At 47.9% G+C, this 23350-nt stretch overlaps 2 protein-coding genes across 2 annotated transcripts in view; one reads left to right on the top strand and one right to left on the bottom strand.

Moving 5' to 3' along the window:
* The window catches only part of LOC130391318 (dolichyl-diphosphooligosaccharide--protein glycosyltransferase subunit STT3B-like), a 49341-nt gene extending 32052 nt beyond the window's left edge, over positions 1 to 17289 (top strand). Inside the window, exons 8-16 of the mRNA XM_056601374.1 lie at positions 1668 to 1716; positions 2676 to 2830; positions 7126 to 7337; positions 8699 to 8886; positions 9519 to 9690; positions 12517 to 12690; positions 13433 to 13546; positions 14195 to 14404; positions 14660 to 17289. Of these exons, the coding sequence (XP_056457349.1) occupies positions 1668 to 1716; positions 2676 to 2830; positions 7126 to 7337; positions 8699 to 8886; positions 9519 to 9690; positions 12517 to 12690; positions 13433 to 13546; positions 14195 to 14404; positions 14660 to 14740 (1355 nt within the window). The 3' untranslated portion in view covers positions 14741 to 17289. The remainder of the gene's footprint in view (positions 1 to 1667; positions 1717 to 2675; positions 2831 to 7125; positions 7338 to 8698; positions 8887 to 9518; positions 9691 to 12516; positions 12691 to 13432; positions 13547 to 14194; positions 14405 to 14659) is intronic.
* A 465-nt stretch (positions 17290 to 17754) lies between these two features.
* Positions 17755 to 22697, bottom strand: echdc1 (enoyl CoA hydratase domain containing 1). The gene is made up of 7 exons (XM_056601375.1): positions 22657 to 22697; positions 22177 to 22247; positions 21026 to 21186; positions 20295 to 20437; positions 19528 to 19580; positions 19364 to 19444; positions 17755 to 19113 (listed from the first exon to the last, which is right to left on the bottom strand). Exons 2-7 carry the CDS (start codon positions 22239 to 22241, stop codon positions 18693 to 18695), a joined length of 924 nt encoding a protein of 307 aa, XP_056457350.1. The 5' UTR covers positions 22242 to 22247; positions 22657 to 22697; the 3' UTR covers positions 17755 to 18692.
* Positions 22698 to 23350: the final 653 nt, after the last annotated feature.

Below are 23350 nucleotides of genomic sequence, written 5' to 3'. Positions count from 1 at the left end.
AGGCAGAGCGGGTTGACTGGTAACCCGAAGGTTGCTAGTTCGATCCCCGGCTCCACCTAGCCGAGTGGCGAGGTGTCCCTGGGCAAGGCGCCTCGTCCTAACTGATCGGGACGGTCTGGCTGTCGCTGTGTGTGCTTGACTCCGCTGTCGTTGTGTGAATGGTTGTAGGTAGTTTTGGATAAAAGCCTCAGACCGCCTTTCGCTTCAGAACCTCAAGACCAGGTTCTGGGGTGCTGAGGGATGCCCTGCATTTGGGGCAACCCAGGGGTTTATCGTGCTCTGGAACAGGGGGCCCATTTGGACTGTTATCTCGAGCTGTAGCATGTTGAGCTGCTGATGCAGATGGAGTTGATAGCCTTTATTTACCGACTCAGACCACCAGTCAGACGCTTGGAGTCTGTCCTCTGGTAACTGCTATACTCTAGTGTCCAACACACCAGCCAAGACCTGTTAAATGTAATGAAGCTCAGGATGACTTTGTCTTTTATTCATAACAATATTGATCATTACGTATCGATATTAATGTTACTATTATAGCGCTGGCTGGGTTTGTGTTCTTTGCATCAGAGTACCTTAAAGACGGTAGCTTCCATTCACAGCAACAAACTGAGATGTGTTTCCTACCTCGAAACATTTTCAGTTATGCAGAGAAAAGTGTATTTAATTTATCGAAAAAGGCCTAAAGCTCTCAATGAAAAATCCAACGGCCCTCATCCTGATTCAGTGATCATGTGCTTTGTAAACAACACGTTCAGTGATCATCCACTGACAACACCAAGGTCGTTACCACCCTCTCGGTGTTGAGCAAGAAACAAAACTCCTGAATGAACGGCTGAAAGCTACCTTTGATTTGAGGTAAACCCTTAATCCCGGACTGACAGTTATTGAGTCGCCCGGTTACCTGTTGGCCCCTCTGCTTTCCAGGAGCCCCTGATTAGATTCTGACGTCTCATTAATCATTCTGGGGGCCATTCTCGGGCGGACACCAGGGTAGAGGGAGAGCTCATCGCCGATCTCTGTCGCTCCCTCGCTCTGTCTCTGTCTCTTCCTAGCTCTGTCTCGCTCTGTCTGTCTGTCTGTCTGTCTGTCTGTCTGTCTCTCTGTCTGTCTCTCTGTCTGTCTCTCTGTCTCTCTGTCTCTGTGTCTCTGTCTGTCTGTCTGTCTGTCTGTCTGTCTGTCTGTCTGTCTGTCTGTCTGTCTGTCTGTCTGTCTGTCTGTCTGTCTGTCTGTCTGTCTGTCTGTCTGTCTGTCTGTCTGTCTGTCTGTGTGTGTGTCTGTGTGTCTCTGTGTCTCTGTGTCTCTCTGTGTCTCTCTGTGTCTCTCTGTGTCTCTCTTTTGTTCGCTCTGTGTCTCGCTCTGGGTATCGGCGTTTGGCACATTGCACACACTTTTCATCATCCACACACGCATTTAAAATGCTTCAAGGCAACTTTATGTTCCACCAGTGCGTAACGAAAAGACAACTACACGATACGTGGCTTTGTGTGTGTACAAATGTAGGTTTCATAAAGGTACAGTCTGTTGCTGCTACCTTTTGGTTGGTGTATTTTCTATTCCTATTTCATGTTTGTGTGTTGCTCTCCTCCTGATAGCGTCCATATGCTAAGCGTGTGTGTGTGTGTGTGTGTGTGTGTGTGTGTGTGTGTTTCTCTCCTGTGAACCCCCAGGCTACATTGCTCCCTGGAGCGGGCGATTCTACTCCCTGTGGGACACCGGGTAAGTCAACACACGCATGGACCACTTAACAGCGGGCGGAGCAGCGGGTGGAGAGACGAACTGCGACAGGGGAGGGAGGAACGCCGCCTTGAGACGCCGCGCTTCTCCTAATTATGCACAAGCACCGGCTGGTTGAGGAGCGAGAACGACATGAAGCGCGTTCCTGCCTCGTCGGCAGGGGTCGGACAAAATGTGGCTACGCCGATAGATGTCGCCCTTCTTCGTGCGATACGAGGGACGATACACGGGCTCCCATTTTCTGGATTTTTCCGTTGTCTGGCTTTCAGACTCGAAACGTGCTCAGGCTGAACAACAAATTCTCGTATGCTATTATTTATATTTCTACCCCTGCAGTACTCCAAAGTACCCCTAGGGTACGTACGCGTACCCCCATTTGAGAACCACTGCTCTGGAGGGCTCCTGTAACGCACGGCAGCGCGTGTTCTAATAAAGCATCACTCAAGCGCTATCTCTTTGTAACCTGCCACCTTAGATAACGGGCGACACGCATGGCCCACTTCGTGTTTAGTCTGCGGTTTCTAATCTGCCAGGTGTATACCAAATGTATATGCAGAGGATTTAGCCTGCGGGGCTGCTGGCTGGCTGTTTGCTGGATGGTTGCTGGATGGTTGCTGGCTTGTTGCCAGCGCCGAGGCTGGGGTCCACTCTGCCCATCCACCACGGCCAGCAGAGTCGGCTACACAGATAAGGCTCCTTCGGCGCTGGCGCTCCTCAGTCCTCGCTCGTCGCACAAACCGAACAGTGCAGCCTCAGCAGCGCCGCTAGGAAGCTTTAAAGGCTATCCGTTGTTTGTGCTGTGGTGGTTTTATTAAGGCCTGTTTTGCTTTGAGGAAGAGAGCAGAAAGGGGATTCGTTTTAGGAATAATGTTGCATGACTTGCCACACGGTAGATGTTCATCCCTTCCTTTGTCATTTCTGAACCCGCCTCCCCTCTCCAGCTACGCCAAGATCCACATCCCCATCATCGCGTCGGTGTCGGAGCACCAGCCCACCACCTGGGTCTCCTTCTTCTTCGACCTCCACATCCTGGTCTGCACCTTCCCCGCCGGCCTCTGGTTCTGCATCAAGAACATCAACGACGAGCGCGTCTTCGGTGAGCCCTCCGATCCGTCCGACCCTTTCCTCGGCCGGCTCAAACAAATGGCAGAAGTTTGATATTTATTATGGGAATGCTGAGAGCGTCCTATGGCGACCCGCTAACCCCACTGACTTTCAATTCCGTTATGTCCTCCTCTAATGGTTATTTACCCAGGTGTGTTTTCATTTGGTTTGCCGGGCGAATGTCGATCTCAGCAGGTGACTGCAACAACCAATCGGCAGACAGCAAGCCCCCTGTGACCGCATGTAGCTTAGCAACAACTTCACTTCACATTGGGAATTCACTGGCCGTGAGCCGCACTTTCTCTTAGCAACCGCACTAACTCTTCCTAACGACATGATGAATAATGCACAGTGCCGCAATTCATCCTCTTATATTTGACTATTTAACCATGAAGCAATTTTATCTTACATATTTGTTTACATTTCGGAAAAGCATAAATTGTCCCCTCTCTCCTTTGCCAGCAGCACTAGGCAGAAGTGGATTTAGCGTTCGCACAATTGTCGCACACAGCGAGCGCCTAGCTGCCCTGCTCCCGAACGCACAAATGATTAGTGCTCACCTTCTGCTACCCAGGCTCCTTAACTCCGTGTTGAGCCACGGCAGGGCCCGGGCAGCTTTAGATACAGGGTAAGGATGTTTACCGTGACGAATGGCTCACCGCCACTAATGGCCGCGGCCCGGGGTTCGTGTGGCGGCGGTGGCGGCGGTGGCTTCTGAGAGCCTCTCCGACGAGGGACAGCACGGCGGTAATGAGCTTGTGATAATGGCTGACGGATGGAGGATCAAAGGGAATCAAAGGGACCAGCCAGAAAAGGGCTTCTCCGCCTCTACGGCAACAAGATGAAGCCAGTCTGCGCGCTTAACTGCTTCGCCCACGGCACACATTAAGTATCAAAGCCACCCCGGAGTAAGGTAACCCTGCTAATTACACAACACGGCGTTGCCACGGCGCTGTGATCCTTTATGAAGGAGTGCAAGGGGATGTTTTCTTAAAGATCGACCCCGGCGCTAAGATCTACAGAGACTACAGGGGTAATTTGCAGATGGGTGTTTTGGTGATTGGTGTTTCTGATTTGCTTGTATTGGTGCCATGTGACCTGGTGCTAGTGTCTGAGGCAATCAGAACCCTGCCATTGCAATAACCTGCTTCCCCAGATGTGGACCTATCTCTGTGGTTGCAGTGTTGTGTTGCACACCAGTGCAACAAAGCAGCATTGAGTCCTGCTGAAACGCTTGCATTGAGTCCTTCGCTCCCCATAGAGGCCTCATAGGGTTTGGTTTTGAATTGATATTGAAAAGCCTTTTGCAATAGATGACCATGGAGAATTTGCCCACTATTGAACATTATCAAGTGTGTTTGTTCAATTAAAAATCTATATTGATTATTGAGGTATGTACTGTATGTGGTCGGTTATTTGTCAGTTAGGATCCGTGGCTTGCTGATTATCAATAATTAACGAACTCGGGTATAAGAATGTAAAAAGATGGTCTGAAATGACCATGAGAACAATCCGGTATTCATGTCTATGTTCAATAAGTGCAGTCCGATATACAATATGAATAACGTATAATTCAAAATTGATCTGAGATCTTTCTGAAGAGGTTACTAAACCCTGGACTCCTGCATTGTATTCAAGACCTCCCCCTTATGTCCTGGGAGAAAGGGAGCTGAACAAACTGATCTGGAATCAGCGGTGCAGGGAACTCCAATCCGTGTTAAGACAAATCAGCGAACTCCACTCCATGTGTGGACTACTCAGATGATGATCAATCCAATCCACGTGTAGAACAATCCACAATCACAGCTCAGCAAACTCAAGTCAATGTGTAGACCAATCAAGAGGTTCAGCAAAGTCCAATCCACGTGTAGACCAATCAGAGGTTCAGCAAAGTCCAAACCACGTGTAGACCAATCAGAGGTTCAGCAAAGTCCAATCCACGTGTAGACCAATCAGCGGTTTAATCCAAACCACGACCTTGCTGTTTTTCTCACCATGCATTTCCCTGCTGTTTGCAATGCGACTGAGTTGGCGTGATGCGTTGTTCCTCCACGCTTTGTATCTTGACGTGTCAGCCAGGACCAAAAGGTCTTCACATGATGACGGACCAGAACCCTGAATCTGTTCCGTGGAATCTGTTCCGAGATCCGAAAAAAAAACAGATAGAGATAAAGAGTTATAGATGGCGATGAAATAGATAGATCGTTATACAGACCAGATTGTTTCTGAGGTATTACTGACCATGCACGACTGAGAAGTGAGACCCCGGCCAGGACAGGCAAGCTATTTTATGGACCCCTCAAACCCCACAATTAAAACGGTACTAAAAATCCAGTTCTGCTGCTAAAAATGTCTATCATGTCGGATACATAGTGACCTAATAAAACCAGATCAAAATAAGGGTAAGACCTAACTTGGCTGCGGTTCTGCCTTGAACGATGTGTTGCGTGTCTTATGAGTTGAACCGTAACGGTCCACCACACGTAACACAATTAACATCCATGTTTACCGTGTAATCTGATCCTAATGGTCTAATCATCACGCATGTTACCCACGACCTCCATGCGTTTCTCCCGTAATCAGCGCTGCTTATAAATTAACACACGAACATGGACCCTCACACGTTCGTGTCCCGGGTGGGGTCTCTGATCCTAGGGTTCGGTTAGACCCCTGAAGACCTCCAACCGGGACCCAGTGTTTCTCATACTTCTTACCTTTAATGTCCACACACTCTGGGCCAATAACCAGCTGGTGTGTGTGTGTTAGCATTTGTATGCGTGTGTGTGCACAGTCTGCTATCCAGTACAGACTCTTGATCTTTCCTTCTCTTTGTATGCTCTTCCTCTCGCTGTCTTCTGCTCTGACTTATAACTGCAGCAGCATGCCTCTCGGGCCGTCTGTCTCTCTTCTTCACCGCCGAATAAATTCACTCTGTTCCGTTCCGTGTGTGTGTGTGTGTGTGTGTGTGTGTGTGTGTGTGTGTGTGTGTGTGTGTGTGTGTGTGTGTGTGTGTGTGTGTGTGTGTGTGTGTGTGTGTGTGTGTGTGTGTGTGTGTGTGTGTGTCCCATTTATGCAGGAGCATTTTCAGAGCAAAGTCATTTTGAGCCTCGTGTTTCGGCCCCATTGTGTTCGAGACACTCTCCCTGCCTCCACTTTGCTCTGTCCCGGCCCCTTTTACACAGAGGTCCCACATCATTGCCGTACAGACGAGCCGGAATTATCTGGTTTTGCTTTTTTTTACACAGAACAAAGAAACAAAGTCGGCATAATGCTGTCCCCATTTGTCCTTTACTGGTGGACGGCGTGCCATCAGTTCATTACTTTATATTGTGGATCAGTTCATTATTTAAGATTGTGTACAAAATCGAACGCATACATTTACTTTCAGTCGAGCTGAACAAATATGTTGTGGGGATGTTAATGGACTATTCTGTCATCTGTCATTAGGGGCTAAACAGATACAATTGAATTGGTCTGTGGTCAAACCATCATAACTGTTTCTTCTGGCATCACTAAAACATCTGTTACCCATGTAATTAGACAAAAAGCTTTCTTGTGTCAATTCTGCCGAAGAGCATTCAGTCGGAAAAATGGCGGTCTAGCACTCAAGTCTTTTGGAATCAATACGAGTCTGTCGGTACGAGTTTATGGACAGAGGAAAAGTGAATCGCCCTGCAAGTACTTTCCAAAATGACAAGGAGGGAACTTTGATCACAAATATCAAAGTGCTATAGTGCTATGGTTACATTCATGGCAAGCTTTCTGTCGGAATCGGCACAAAAAAGATATTTTAACAACTGATGTTAGTAATGGTTGTCTAAGTGAAGGTAGTTACGATGATTTGTACCCGCAGACTGGGATTGTCCTTATTGATCTCAGATCATATTTATGATCATGCTTGATGCAATTTATTCTTAATGATCAGCAATTTACTGAAATATAACAACCGACAATGGAACAACTTTTTTTCATTTGTTGTTTCCTAATGCTTGATCACTAAGCAACTGAGTTTTTGCCTGACGGAATGATGTTGAAACAATCAGCAATCAGATGTTACACTTACGGATTTAACCGCACCCTGGCCTCAAAGATAATTCTCTCTTTTGTATAATTATAATAACAACACTAATCATGATAATAAGTTCATTTGTAAAGCAATTTTCTGTCAGGAAAGTGAATCTTCCTATATAAGGTCTACTTACTTTCTCTCTCTCTCTGTCTCTGTCTCTGTCTCTGTCTCTCTCTCTCTTTCTCCTTCCCTCTCCCTCTCTTCTCTCCTCCTCTCAGTGGCCCTGTACGCCATCAGCGCGGTGTACTTTGCGGGCGTGATGGTGCGTCTCATGCTGACCCTGACCCCCGTGGTGTGCATGCTCTCGGCGGTGGCCTTCTCCAGTGTCTTCGAGCACTACCTGGGCGACGACATGAAGCGCGAGAGCCCCCCCGTGGAGGACAGCAGCGACGAGGACGACCGCAGGAACTCTGGGAACCTCTACGACAAGGTCAGGGGGGGGGGGGCGCCTGGTGTGAGTGGGGGGGCGGGGGCTGCGATCATAAAGGTGTGTGGGCTGTGATCCTGAAGGAAGACGTCTGTGTGCGTTTGTCAGTGCCAGTCTGTGCATTTTGGGGGTTAACTTGGGTTCGGTTTCTAAAGCTTTAATTTTTACTTTCTTGCTTTTTTATTTTGTTTTTGGATTTACGGATTTGCATCACAGACGTTTTTTTGCTATCTTAAGAACAAGATCAAAAGGCTGCGGGCTCCGACGCTGTCATACAGTGTGACAGGGTGAACCAGCCCTGACGATTGCATCACAGTCTTACCGATGCACTCTGCCACGTCCCGAATAGTTTCAAACTTGTTTGATATTTTTTGCGTAGCAACGAGGTGATTGGTCAAAGCAAAGGCCAATGAGGAGTCGGCACCAGTGGCCCCACTGACTCTTTGTGCTATCAGTCAGTCCTGATTTTGGAATACACCCTGCGTGCCAATCTCCCTGGGCTTCATTGGGCTCAATTCTATTACTATAGACTAAGCGGTCAATCGATGTTCCTCCATGTTTATTGTGTTTAGCAGATGGCTTTGTGACCGTGTGTGGGTAGAATCCATTTTTCAAAATACCTTGAGGCAGTCCAGTTAATGACACTTCACCCTGAATCTCAGAGCGTGTAATTCGTCTAAACTAATCTGTGTTTGATTCATTCGGTCTGAGCCATTCCATTCATTGATCGGTGAAGTTGTGATGGACTACACTGTGTGTGCCATAAGCTTAAATCAAGGTGATTTGTAAGTAAGAGGCCGGTTGGACGGCATATCTTTCCACTCTGGCATGGGAAAAAAGAGAAAAATGTGCCCGTTTTGCGTCTCTACGTTGACTTTGTATGGAGTCATGTCGCCCCTTCGTGTTTGGTGTGAACGCACCTTAAGAAAGTCAAACCTCCCACTTCAGATACACAGCGGTGTATCCAAAACCACAGGCGTCTATTGTCCCCTAGCAACCGTCCACTTTACATCTGCTCCTCGTCCGTCCTCTTGGAGACGAATGGAGCCTAAAGCCTGGTGTAAACCCAAAGTGTGTGTTTACACCAGGTGTGGGTTTACATGGTCTCGTTAACTCATTCCCCTCCCCCAAGGACTCAAGTCATCGTAGATGCTAACAAGATAAATCGTGTAAACGGGATGAATCGCGCTAACACGATAAAAGACCACTAATGCGACCCATTCGGTCTCATTAGGCGGCATTTTGGTGCCGCCTCAGTGCGGAATATATGCAAGTCTCAAGCCCCTCAAGTCTGAGTATGTGAGTCTCCAGCCCCTCAAGTCTCATTATTTCTCAAGCCCCGCTTCCCGTTCCTCCTCTTGCAGGCGGGCAAAGTGCGGAAGCACGTGTCGGAGCAGGAGAAGGCGGAGGAGGGCCTGGGCCCCAACATCAAGTCCATCGTCACCATGCTGATGCTGATGCTGCTGATGATGTTTGCGGTGCACTGCACCTGGGTGACCAGCAACGCCTACTCCAGCCCCAGCGTGGTGCTGGCCTCGTACAACCACGACGGGTAAGGACACACTCGCGTACGCACTCGCCACGTGCGTACACACAAGCGCCCTCTGCATACTGGCCCATACACGCAAATGTTCGTATTTGCTCGCCCATACACGTACACTTACGCACATGCACGCACGCACACACACAAAGCCACATGCACATCTGCATTCTCGCCCACACACGTGCTTGCTCCTGTTCACACCAACACACACACTTTTATGATCGCAGCCCACAAACGCATCTTCACCATCGCAGCCACACACACACACACACACACCTTCATGAACAGAGCCCTCACATAAACACACATCTCCATACACTCACGCACACGAAACCTGTCCTGCATGCACATCTCCATAATGACACGCACACATCTCCATAATCTGACGCACGCACACACACACTGAAGGGAAACAGATCTTTATTATTGTTGAACTTCAGGGGCACCACCCTCTCTGGGATAGCACACATTATCCAAATTGATTCACATTTCTGAAGGAGATCGATGTGGTATCCCCCCCAGTCCCATTTGATGTGTTCAACCTGCAATCTGCTTTGAACTCGCCAATGAACATTTCACAGTTTGCACTCAATTAATTTCCTTCTCTTCTCTGGAACACCCCCCCCCCCCTCCCTCCCAAGCTCACGGAACATCCTGGACGACTTCAGGGAGGCGTACTATTGGCTGAGGCAGAACACGGACGAGCACGTGCGAGTCATGTCCTGGTGGGACTACGGATACCAGATAGCGGGAATGGCCAATCGGACGACACTGGTGGACAACAACACGTGGAACAACAGTCACATAGCGCTGGTGAGGCCCCTTGAGACCCCCCTCGGCCCCTTGAGACCCCCCCCCCCGGCCCCTTGAGACCCCCCCCCCGGCCCCTTGAGACCGCCCCTGCCACAGGGTGGCGGCAGCAGCTCAGGAGGTAGAGCGGGCTGACTTGTAACTGCAAGGTTGCTAGTTCGATCCCCGGCTCCTCCTCGCTGAGTGTCGGTGTGTCCCTGACTGTCCCTAACTGCTCCAGACGAGCTGGCTGTGGCCTTGCATGGTTGGCCTTGCATCACCGTCGGCGTGTGGATGTGTGTATGAATGGTTGTAAGTCACTTTGGACAAGTGTGTCTGGAAATGCGTGTTCACATTCTGCTTCCGTCTGCGGGCCAGAGGCTAGAGGCCCTGGGGTCTGCCCATCCTGATAATCCGACTGAAATTCCATTCGGTTTCACCTCATCGTTCAGTCTGAAGGTTCTTTCCTCGTGCCGTTGATGGGCTGCTTTCACCTCCACCAGTGATTGCTGGAGTGTGTGGTACGTTGCTCGCTGTTGCTCTCTCTTTTGCCATCTCTTGCTCCCTCTGTTGTTGTTTATAGCCGTTGTATCTGGTTTATTCACAACGGCCTCAACAGTAGAATTGGTAGAATCCATTTTTCATAATACCTTGAGGCACTCCAGCTGGTGACGCCTCACCCTGAATCTCAGAACGTGTGTTTGGGGGGGTTTCAGGGCCTCGATTCACGCACAACCCCTTCCTTCGCTCCGCCTGCAGCAGTAACCAGGGCTGGTTTAGAGATCTCTTTTGGTTTCGATTTGTATTCAAATCCCTTTAATCTAAACCAATCTGTGTTTGATTCATTCGGTCTGAGCCATTCCACAGGGGGAAGAAGGGATAGTGAAGGGGAAAATCCAAGAATCCCGTAGAATCGTCAGTCTGTTATGTCTCTATTGGTTCTCCGTGTCGGTTGGTTTAGTTTCTTAGCACCTGTTCGGTCAGTGCAGAGCCTCGGGCGTCAAAACAAGGCTTGGCCTGAACGTGGTTGTGGAGCGTGTCTGCGGAGGCCTTCACGGTGCTGCTGAGGCTGTAGCCCCATGGCACTACCCCCCAGCCGGGGGCTGCGGTCAGGGATCGGACAGCCATGGGTATGTCCAGGCTGCAGTAGAGCACAGACAAGGACGTTATGAAGTTATGAAGAGGACGATGATATTAAATTGAGGACTTTCGATAGATAAATAGATAGATAGATACTTTATGCATTCCCTTGGGGAAATTCAGGTATCCAGCGACTCACCAAGTCAGTCAACAAAACCATACAATAGACAAACAACATAATGGACAAACGGTAAAAGTCACCAAATAAGTCAATAAAGTGAGCAATATTGCACAGCATTGAAATTGCATATAAAAAAGGAGCCAGAGGTAGATATGAACATTGCGTAACTAGTGTGTGTGTGGGGGTGGGTTGGAGGGGGGAGAGAGAGGGAGGGAGAGAAAGAGTCGTGATAGGCCACTACCCTTGTCCGAGGTTCTGTGTAGTCTGATGGCTCTTAGCTATCAGGATTAAGTCCTCTAACCGAGGCCTTTATCCCAAGCAGGTGGCAGGTTTTGGCGGTTATTTATTTAACACGCATGTCATTAACGAGCAGCTCGTTATTGACTCATTAATTAAGCATGGGAAGTTGAGACACCTTGGACGCTCGAGGATGCCTGCAGGCAGATTGGGAGTCTGAGTGGAGTGTATGTTGGTATTGGACGAGGAAGTCTTTGTTTCAGGGGTTCCCTTTCTTTTACCGTGGAAACGACTTAATACGACTTCAAACCAACGAGGGCTTAATTTAATCTTCTAAGGGGCTTAAGAAGTTGGCGCCAAGGACGGCAGAATTCATGAATGAGGCCTCCGAAATATTAGCAAAGTGTGCAGTCGTTAAAATACACACGGAATCACTAAGACAAGCATATTTGTGCTCACATTCATCGCAATCATTGCCCAAGGCCCCCCTCTTATTTTTCTTAAGTTCCCGGCGGTTTAGACTTAATTATATCTTCATTTTCTTTGTTAACTGTGAATTCCCTTGGCTTCTGTTCCTGGTTTGGTGTCCACCCAGTGGACACCCTGTGCTACTACAGCCGTGCTATAGCTCTCGCTAAACAGGAAGCCACGCTGAGCTTGAACTGCTGGATTGTGGATACGGTTTATTGTATTCATAGTCATCGAACAGGCCAATGTTTTCTTTGGCCGACTTCCTTTAAACTCATTGTATAAACGATGTCTCGATTCGCACAACTCTCTGTACTACTCCACCTCGCCTATCCACACCTCGTCCATGATAGTAAAGGGTTGGTAATCCAAGCAACCAAGGGGTGCACAGTCTCCGGGGGGACACAGGGTTGTAGTGATATGGGGACGGGGGCTGGCTGTATAGTGTAAGTACTGGCTGTAAGTACAGTTATTTCCTTGTGTGTGAATGATAGGGTGATGTATCGTCCAACCGTAGGGAGAATGCATCTTTCGATGCGTCAGAGAGGCTCAGTGCAGCAGCGCTGGGTGATTATAGTGTGGGTCTCCTCGCGGCTCGATGCTAAGCTACGAGACGCCTGCGTGCCACTGCCCAGTCGTGCGGAGGGGGGTTAGACATCACTGACGTTGAATCAGAGTTATAATCACTGATTTATTCATGAAGTGAACGTCATGATTTTAAATGTTGACTTGAGCCGAACGAGAAACCTATCACCTTCAAATGTATTTGACTTGCCACGTTTTGATACAATCACGCTGGCACCCATGGACAGTTCTCTAGTCCAATCAGTGTCGTGTTTCTGATTTTCTCTTCCTGTTTGCGACCCCCCCCCCCCCCCCCCCAGGTGGGCAAGGCGATGTCTTCCAACGAGAGCGCAGCCTATGAGATCATGCGGTCGCTGGACGTGGACTATGTGCTCATCATCTTCGGGGGCGTGATCGGCTACTCGGGCGACGACATCAACAAGTTCCTGTGGATGGTGCGGATCGCCGAGGGCGAGCACCCCAAGGACATCAGGGTGAGGGAGACACGCCGGCAGGGCCAACGACGTCCTTCCCGTAACACTCATCGTAACCCCCCCCCCCTGGACAAAACGCTCTGCAATAGAAAGATCGTACGAGCACTGAGATCGTACGAGCACAAAGATCGTACGAGCACAAAGATCGTACAAGTACATAGATCGAACGAGCACAAAGATCGTACGAGCACAAAGATCGTACAAGTACTTTTGACATTTCCGAAGGAAAGGATACAGGTCATTCCTTGATCCGATTTCAAACAGTTTGTAAGTTAAATTAGACTACGCAACCGAGTGTGCGATGAATCTAACGATGAATTAATCCATCGAATTGTTTGATTTTCACGATGGGAATGTTTGTCTCTATGCAGCGTATAGCGTGAGCCAATCCAATATCTTGTTTCAATCTAAGACGACGACGCCATGATTCACAGCAAGAACCGAAGTAAAAGGTGAATGCAACACAACTGACGAGTTAACCCCGGACTTGTCTCCCTCCTCTCCCTCCCTCCCCCTCTCCCTCCGTCTCTCTCCCTCTCCCTCCCCACCCCCTCTCCCTCCTTCCCTCCCTCCCCTCTCTCCCTCCATCCCATCCCCCTCTCCCTCCCTCCCCTCTCTCCCTCCATGCCATCCCCCTCTCCCTCCGTCCCTCCCTTTCTCCCTCTCTCTCCCTCCCTTTCTCCCTCTCCCTCCCTCCCTCTCTCTCCCTCCTTACCCCTTCCCCTCTCCCTCCCCCCTCCAGGAGAGCGACTACTTCACCCCCCAGGGAGAGTTCCGGGTGGACAAGGCAGGCTCCCCCACTCTGCTCAACTGCCTCATGTACAAGATGTCGTACTACCGCTTCGGGGAGATGCAGGTACTTGTGTTCATGTTTCAGTGCTTCCCCAGAGAACACAGGGGATTGTTGCCGTCACGTCCACAAAAGGCGCCCTCCACAATTGACAGGTTGAAAATAGGCAGAGTTGCGAAGTCTGAAGTCGTTGAATGCTCAATGGGAAACTCAACGTGTTTACAACCGTATAGACAAGTCTTTTGTGGCGTATGCAAATCATCTTAGGCCATGTTCACATCTAGCGTTTTTTGTAACAGGGAAAAGTTGAGCCGACCGTTTTTCAACAAATAAAAAAGCTGGCAGCGTTTTTTGTCTTAAAAGCGCCGAGAGCGTTTTTTCTATTGCCTAGCAACGAACCCATTCTAGACCCCACGTTACTCGCCTAGCCTACTACGAAGCCAGGCTAGAGCCCATTAGACATGTCGTAGATCTCGACATGTTCTGTAATTAAAACGAATCGCTGCACCGGCACTTTCCCGAGTGATTTGTCCGCCATTGTTTCTTGTTTTGACAGTTTTGAGTTTCCTTGGTGAAGAAGTGTCAATGTTCCGCTTGTGATTCGTCGGTTGCTAAAAAGACGCATGACGTCGGCAGCTTTCTTCCTGAAAGTTTAACTTTTTTCTCTGTCTGTTTCTCTCTCTCTGACTCTCCCTCTCCCTCTCTCTCCCTCAGCTGGACTTCCGCACGCCGCCGGGCTTCGACCGCACCCGCAACGCGGAGATCGGCAACAAGGACATCAAGCTGAAGCACCTGGAGGAGGCGTTCACCTCGGAGCACTGGCTGGTCAGGATCTACAAGGTGAAGAAGCAGGAGAACCGCGACCCCGCCGAGCACCAGCTCCGCTCCACCGACACCTCCCGGCAGAAGTACACCTCCAAAAAGGTACGTCGTAGGTAACCACGGTTACCTGGCACTGGTCATCGGCGGGATTATGTCATCAGAGATGATTTAAATGATAAAGGGGTCATGTTTCGGTAGGACAGACGCAGACCGCTTTAATTTTAAGTATGTTTAATTTGAATTTGTGTTATATTTTTATTAAGGATGACATTGAGGATGTAGCCTTGATAAAGCAGTTGATGTTGTGACGTTCATGTCCGTTATTCACTCTGTTACTCCTTCTGACGCCTCCCCCAGACGGCCAAGAGAAAGCGCGGCTTCATCAAGAACAAGCTTCTCCTCAAGAAGGGCAAGAAGATGACCAAGAAGTCTTTATAGAACGAACCCAGCCACCCCACACCAACTGAGCCACAGCGGGAGACGAGAGGAGGAGAGAGAGAGGGAGGAAGGGAGGGAGGGAGAGAGAGAGAGAGAGGGATGTTTGAGAATGGAGGCAGAAAGAAATCGGACAAGAAAATCAAATAAAAAATCTAAAAAAATGTGAAACGTTTAACAACAAGTGAGCGGTAATGAAAGAGCCCGTAAGGGTCATTAAGGACACGGCGAAAGATCCCCCATCCCACCCAGACCCTCAACGAGTTTTTATCCAGGGACGGGACGAATGTCAAATAATTTTTACTATCGTCATGGAAACGGGAAATCGCATTCACCCCCCCCCAAGCCCAAACCCAAAACAACACCCTGATTAGCCCAAATGTCTTTTTTTCTTTCGGGAGGGGTAGAATTGGAAGGTGTGAAGCGTTGGAGATGAGATCAGACCAGTCTGAGAACCTCAATCCCCGCGTCGTTTGTTTCAACATCACAAACTTTGACCTTTTAAACCCGACCGACGATGACCTTTCGTGACTGGCATTTGTTTTGTTTTTTTTGTACTTGATCGTGCGGACGACTAGGGGGAGAGAGGGAGAGAGAGAGAGAGATTAATGATGCTCGAAGCAGGGTTTATTGCACTGCTCAGTCTGCCTCGAGGCCTGCAGTGTTGGTTAGGGAGGAACCGGAATGGGGAGGTAAGCCGCAGTAGCCACGAGATATCTGGGCTCTTCTGCTGCGTCCCTACTCCTCGACCAAACATCTCCACACTTGGTTATGGCCTCAGGAACGGGGGGGGGGGGGGTGGGGCGTTTAGGGTTTCTCCAAAGAAAAGCAGATTCTTGTCATTAAGAGAAGAAAAAGGAGGAGGTTGGAAATGCTTTTTGGAAAAAACGGTCCCAAAACTAAATGCAGTCGGTTAATCGTCTTGATTGTATTTCACGAGTTTAAATATGTCCCGTTTGTGATTATCAAAGGAGAAATTCTCTTAAAAACCTGGCAGTGTTCTTCTTGTTTTAGTTCGTCTTTTGTAGTCCAACCCAACCGAAGCCTTGGCAGATGGCGATATTTTATTGTTTGCGTCCATCCCTGATTAATTTATTGATTAGCCTAGATTAGATCTCGATTAGAACGGTCAAGCATGCCGCGTGCGTCACACCAGGCCACCAAAATGTGTACAAAGTCCCCATGAGTAGCCTGCCCAATCACCACGTCACAAACCCACCAAACTGAAGTGAATTTGACGCGCTTGACACCAAAGGCTTTCTGTGACGTTCGCAAAAAGTCTGACCCGGTGTCGAAGCGAATTGGAACAGGGAATACGTGTTTAATGTGTGCACATTCTTTCGCCATTTCAGTTGATTTCAAATGGCTACGATGATTATATCTTTCCTTTGACTATTTCCTCTCCTGTAATTGCCCCCTGATTTCCACTTTGCTTCCCCGTTTGCGAAACCCACCCACAGTAGTCTTTCGATTGCGCATGCCTTCTTTTAAATTCGAATCCCCTTTTTTGCTTTCCAATGGGGCAGATGAATGTTAGCCAAAAGCACTGAACACCACCTCTAGCAACCCTCAAACCAACCCCACCCACCCCCACTTCTTAAAGGCATCCTGTGCTCCTGGCTGCCCCCTGCTGGCGGCCCCAAGCACTGCACATAGCACCATCAGAGCCATTCGGTGGGAAATCCCTTGTGTTCTGTCTGTCAGCTCTGGATTGATGGATTTGTGAAACACGAGAGTGCTTCCTCTCTTTCTACGGTGATCTTTCGCCCTGCCAGTTATGCCCTGGAGGATTTAGTGCATTCTTCTCAAGGTGTGGAAGATACTGCTATTTCTCAGGAGCCTGAATGTGCGCGTGTGCGTGCGTGTGTGTATCAGTGTATTTGAATGGGTGATTTGATTACTTTTTTTGCAGAGGATCGTTACACTTAAAAATCAATGTTAGCCAGATGCTGTCATGCTGTCCGTTTTTACTTTCTCGGCCCATTCCTTTTAGGGTTAGTTTTGTTTTAAGTCACAACCAAACGCACTGTAAACTGATATTTCTGAATAGGATTACTAATACGATGCTTCTCCGCGCCATTCGATTGCTACCTACAATAAACTCAGCTTTTTATGGTAAAAAATATCGTTCATGTTTCACACGCAAAAAAGTAAGATATATACAAAAAATGACAACATATCCAACCTGTGTGAGCAGGCTTTGTGTAACGTAAGGTGCAAGAGAGGGGGGGAGAGAGAGAGAGATGTGCATTGGCCTTAACAGCAGTGGCAAAGAGAAGGCAAACGTACAGAACGGACCAGAAGACCCGAGTCAAGGTTTCCCCGCGCTCGACGGAGTGTATTTATTACATGAACGATGGAGGCTGCCGCGAGAGGCGCGGAGCGTAGCGTCTTAGATCACCAAAAGGCAAAGGGTCTTATTTTTTCGTTTTTGATATTCAGTCAAGGTTTCTTCCATTAATTGTAATGAGCTGGTGTGTGAGAATGAAAGATGCCTTTTTTGAATAAAAGAGGTTAAAATCAAAAGCCAGCGCGTCGTGTTTTGGTTCTTTGGGTGATGTTACTGATAGTAGCTTTAGAGTAAAAATCAATGAAAGAACTATTACATTTGAACATACACACACACATACACACACACACCTTAACAGAGAACATGAGAAATAGACAACTGGGGCCCTGATTAAAAAAGGTATTATGATGGAGAAAATAACTGCCAAAAATCTATTCGATTTATGACCTAACAATCTTAAAGGGGACATTATACCACCAGGTGTGAGTGTGATTAGCCTTACAAGCCGTTTCAAAAATCTGCGCCATATGACATGGTATGACAGATCTAGTGGGCGTGTCCACCTAGATCTGTGCTGGCTAGATGAGCAACGTTTAATTCAGTCCACGGGGTAGGCTGGTAGACTGATCTATCCAGCACAGATCTAGGTGGACACGCCCACTAGTGATGTCATATGGGGCAGATTTTCAAAATGGCTTGTAAGGCTAATCACACCGACAGCTGGTGGCATAATATTTCCCCTTTAAAAGTTAAATGTCTTCTAGCCCTTGGGTCCAATATTCAGGGGGGATCAGATGCCTCACCTCACATTTAAGAGGAAGGTAAAAAAGGGTACATCCTTTTTAATAAAGTACAACACCATTAGACGTGACGGCTCATGAATTTTGGCTGAGGTGCATTTTTACTCTTAAACAGGACAGATGCCAAAGCTTTGGGCCCGTCCTGTCATTATATACCAGGGTGCCACAGGATGCCTGCAGTCTGACCTTCACTTATATGCTAATAACTGCTAATTCTAACCATTAATATAATCCCATTCCAGAGGTCTGTTGATCACCAGAGAAAGCAGTTGAGCAAGCTTCGTTTGAAGCTCTTGGCAGGTGGTCTGGCAGTCCTGACCCAGAAAGCAGGTCCTACATGTGGACGTGGTTAGACTGCATAGCAAAGATGAAGCAACACATCTCTACAACTTGAGCCGGTAGTCTGTCACAAAAGGGGACATTTTGTTGAGACTTGAATGGCTGGTGGACTGCAGACAAAAACATTGATTTGTGGGTTTTATTCAGCTGTCAAAATAAATCGTACATAGATTTCAAACTAAACAGATGTGGGACACAAACAAAAATAAAGTGAGGCACTGACATTTGTGAACGGCAAAGGAATTTCACAATAACAGAGTTTTCATTGAGACGTCATTGTTTCATACGTCTTTTTCAAAACATATCACCTGTCGCTCATTATATCCGTGCGGAATCACCATTCAGGTCAGAACAGAGCTTTGGGTCGTTCTCCATGTTAGGACGTCATTGTCCCCAGCTAAACTTCTGTCGCTTTTTAATCAGGAACTCAACCGAGGTCTGAGAGGAGCTGATTGGAGGAGGTGGGCGTGGTGGTACAGGAGGTGGTGCAGGAGGAGGTGGTGGTCTTCGGTCCCCCGCCGCAGATTCACTTGTGCTTCGTCTTGCCGGCCAAGGCCCTCAGGTTCGCCTCCCCGCCCCACACAGTCCCAAACACCTCCTTCTCCGCCCGGAGGGCCTCCGTCAGGGGCAGCTCCCTCCCCGACGACACCACCCTCTTGGCGGCCCGGATCACCTCGGCGGGCCCCTTGGTGTAGCGGCTCAGCCACTCCTCCGCCTGCCGGAGGGCCGCCCCTTCGTCCCCGTCCTGGGGGGCCCCCTCCTCCAGCACGCCGTCCGCCAGCCCGATCCGCAGCCCCAGCTCGGGGTCCACCTTGAGGGCCCCGCCCAGCAGCCGCAGGGCGTGGCGGTCCCCCACCAGGCGGACCAGCCGGGCGGCCCCGCCCCAGCCCGGCACCAGGCCCATGTGCTTGTGGACGAACTGGATCACGCTGTCAGGGGTCATCAGTCTGAGGAGGGGAGGGGCGGAAGGGGAAGAGAGGAGGGTCAAAGTAAGGGCGCTAGAGAATGTGTGTGGAGGACGTACAACGTCTTATACTTGTGCATCTGCCTCTTTTTTTTATTTCAAATAACTAAATAGAATGACAGAAGTGACAATGGCCACCTTAAACACCAACGTTCGAAACCAGGCCACAAACCCGTGTGGTTGTGTGGGACGGGATTGTCAAGACACACAGATAAAACAGGTTTCTTCCTCACCTGAAGTCGCAGGCAGTACTGAGCTCTGAGCCTCCTCCCAGTGCTCTGCCCTCCACCAGCGCCACAGACACCAGAGGAAGCCTGCGTTGAGGGAAGTCAGCACACCGTCACACACGTTAACGACGCCATGGACAGGGCCCCGAGGGCCGTTAAAGAAGGCTTACCTCTGTAGTCTGGTCAGAGCGTCCTGCATAAACATGCACATCTTCATCCCATCCTGTAAGAGGGAAAGCACGCTGGTAAGGCTGGAGCTGAGTGGGTTTACATTTACATGTAATAACTCCAAACAAAAGCATTGATCCGCCCTAAAACACTCGCCTGCAATGACGCTGCATTTAAGTGATGAATGAATTGTATTGAAATTATTTATTGTTTTTTTTTAAACCAAATGCTGAATCAAAAGGCCAATATCTACCTTTGTGGATAACAAGGTATTTTCTATCCTATAACAGCGAACCGAACAACTGACAAAAAACAAAACAAAGATGACACTCTGAATAATACATTATGTTACTTCTTTGTGTTATGTCCTTTGTTGTAGTGTAGTGTGTCTCTCGTGTGTAACGGCTGTCAGAACAACAATTTCCAGCCAAACGACAATCAATCTTCTAAGACAGAGGCAGACAGAGTTGGACTAGGGCGGGTGCCAGTGATTCAGGAGGTAGGGTGGGTTGGCTGGTAACCAGAAGGTTGCTCGTTCGATCCCCGCTTCCTCCTAGACGAGTGTTGAGGTATCCCTGAGAAAGACACCTCACCCTCACTGCTCTCGACGAGCTGGTTGACACCGCCGTCGGTATGTGAATGGGTGAATGTTAGGCAGTATTGTAAAGCGCTTTGAGTGGTTAGGAAAGCGCTGTATAAATGCAGTCCATTTACCATTCCTGCGATGACTACGATACAGAGCAGGAAGTCTGTTACCCTACAGCCCCACCTGTGGGTTGGATATGGCCCTGACGGCGTTGAGGTCGGAGCCTGAGCAGAAGGTCCCCGCTGCCCCTCGCACGATGAGGCCTTTGCCCTGCGTCCACGACTCCAGCTGAGACACCCTCTCCTCCAGCTCCACCATCATAGCGCCTGGTGGGGGGAGAGACAGGGTGGGGCTTAAGACGTCTGCGCTCACGGGGGACAGCCAATCATGTGAAACCAGGTATTGGATATAGATATCAGTCTTGGATATCAGTCATTTTGAAAGCGAGGCTTTATGTGGTGGGGACCTTGTAGGGCCTTGCTTATGTCAAGGTGGGTCACCTCAATAACTTCTCATACAATATTTGCCCAACACAAGATTGGTTTGACACGTGTGTCTTCAATGCGAATGACAAGATCATGTCCATAACTTGGGAATAAGTAAGAATGAGGTTTGTGTGTCGGTTTTACAAACACCAAGGTTCGTCCTAAAACAGAAATATATCCCTCACACAAAAGACAATAAGACATCAGAAAGTAACATGATATACATAACATCTACATAGATAGATAAATACTTTATTCATCCCCTTGTGTAAATGCAGGTATCGAGTAGCTCACAAAGTCAGTCAACAGACAATTGACAAACAACAAAACGGCCAAACAGTGAAAGTCAATAAAATAAGACCTGAAATAAAGTCTATAATATAATAATCAATAACATATCAATAACATAGACCTGAGCTCCATCCGTACCCGAGAAGGCGTTCATGCGGGAGGGGTTGTTGACGGTCAGCACTGCCAGCCCCGTCTCCCCCTGGGTGAGCAGGTCCACCGCCCCCCCGGGGTAGGCCCTGAGCTTCTCCCTGATCTCCTCGGGCTGGAAGCCATGGCCGGCCGAGTACAGGCTGCTCTTCCTCGGGGAGGAAGAGGATGGAACTCAGGGTGGGTTTCAATGAGGGCACAGGGTCCACAGGTTTGATGCAAGCAAGAGTACATTTACATTTAGGGCATTTAGGGGACGCTTTTATCCAATGCGACTTACAATAAGAACATTTGTCAGAAGAAGAGAAACAATATATCTCTGTCGGCACAGTACGTTCATAGAACCATGTGCCAAGCACTGACAATTGTTAGGTTAACCCATTCCCCGTATACAACAAACATAGCTAGGATAAGATGCTACACGATGCTAAGTACTCTTTTTAAGTGCCAGGACGTACAACATACAATAAGCGCATTAATTGCTAGGTTCTTTTAACACATTCTGCCCTGCTCTGTTGTGTGTTGTGCGGGGGTAACTAGGATAATAGAGTTGTGTAGGATGTCCCTGAAGCATACTTGAATACTACCCTTCAAGCATGCTAGTATATATTATAGTAGGGGCGGCATGGGGCTCAGGAGGTAGAATGGGTTGGCTGGTAACCGGAAGTTTGAAAGTTTGATCCCCCCCGGCTCGTCCTAGCGTGTTGAGGTGTCCCTGAGCAAGACACCTCACCCTGACTGCTACCAACGAGCTGGCTGTGTCCTTACGTGGCTGACTCCTCCGTCGTTGTGTGAATTGAATTTGTGACTGAAAGGGTGAATGTGAGGCAATAGTAAAGTGCTTGGAGTGGCAAATGGTAAGAAAAGCGCTGCATAAATGCAGTCCATCTAACAATTATTTAAAAAAAAAAAAGCAAGGGGTTGAACTCTTCACTCTCTCTTGCTTGCTATCTTGGGGTAATCCAATAGAGTGATGTATATTATCCAGCTCTAAAACCTTAAATGGGCTCACTTTTACCGCTAAGGTACCCAGGCGTTGATATTTAGTTGAGCCGAGAACATCCACAAAACATGTTCAAGACCAAACTACGTGTATTTATGATGGAGGTACATGGTAATCGTTGTGCTGCGAGTCTCTCTACCTGCACCAGGATCTGCTGCAGAGGCTGCTTTTGAGGAGGTATCGACCCAGCACACAAATAACCATCGTGTTCTGCAGTATGACACGGTGGTGGAGAGAATGATAAAAGTTATTTACAACCCAGACCTTAAAGGAACTATATCATGTTGAATTATTTAATTCCAGATGGGGGTAAGAGAGGTGAGGGTGGAAAAGGAGAGATAAAGGAGATCTCAGATGTATTTTAAAGTTATTTGTGTTTAAATATTAAATATAGTTATATTTAAAAATGTGTTTTGTTTAAAGCTCATTCAAAACGTTAGTATTATAATAACTAGTATCTGTTTTTTACAGGAATTACACGGCGGATTGTACGTCCCACTGCGCATTGGCAAAAACATTAATGTTGTGAGTCTCAATGGGAAAATGTTGTTGGTAATTTAGAATAGGCTACGTCTTGCAGTATGATATAAACTATTAGTAGGAATCCGCAGCGACCGACCTTGTGTGCTGTCTGCTGAGTTACGGTGCCACACCATAACATGTCCCTCTGGAAACACAAACCAATCTTAATGTTTAGTTCATAGGAATGCCCTGAGGAGGGCGCTGTTCATCGTCTGGATGTAATTGATCGAAATATTATATCGTATATGTACCATAGAATCTATACCCAGTCTTTGGGAAAGACTGGATAGAATATAATAGAAAATAATATAAATTAAGATTATATGATATGATATGACATTATATTATATTATGTTATGATATAACATAATAGTATAATAGTATTATACAATATTATGTAATATAATATTATCAACAATCATGTCATAACTAATCATATCATATAATCATGTGTTTTGTTAATTTCTATATCGGAATATATCTGGAGACATAGGTTACAAAGTCTACATTTTGAACCAGATATGTTTTTATAATTGATCCTTAAAGTGAATTTAGTTCCTAAATACTACTCAAGCATTCAAGACGTGCACTGTATACGCATTATCTATAGATCAAAACATTAAGTAGACCATTTCTTGCTATCTCAACACAAAATGCACTATGGCAGTGGCACGCTCAGATTAATGCAAAAGCCACTCGATTTATGAGTCCCAGAAAGTGCCAAAGGTTTTCACCTGCCAAATGCTCCATTGTCTAATCCAAATAAAATACTTTTATCACATTGTTGCCAC

Source organism: Gadus chalcogrammus, chromosome 11, assembly GCF_026213295.1.
Source record: "Gadus chalcogrammus isolate NIFS_2021 chromosome 11, NIFS_Gcha_1.0, whole genome shotgun sequence".
In the NCBI taxonomy this organism is placed as follows: Eukaryota; Metazoa; Chordata; class Actinopteri; order Gadiformes; family Gadidae; genus Gadus; species Gadus chalcogrammus.
Note: the sequence above shows the minus strand (reverse complement) of the source record. Positions and strands in the feature narration are given on the sequence as shown.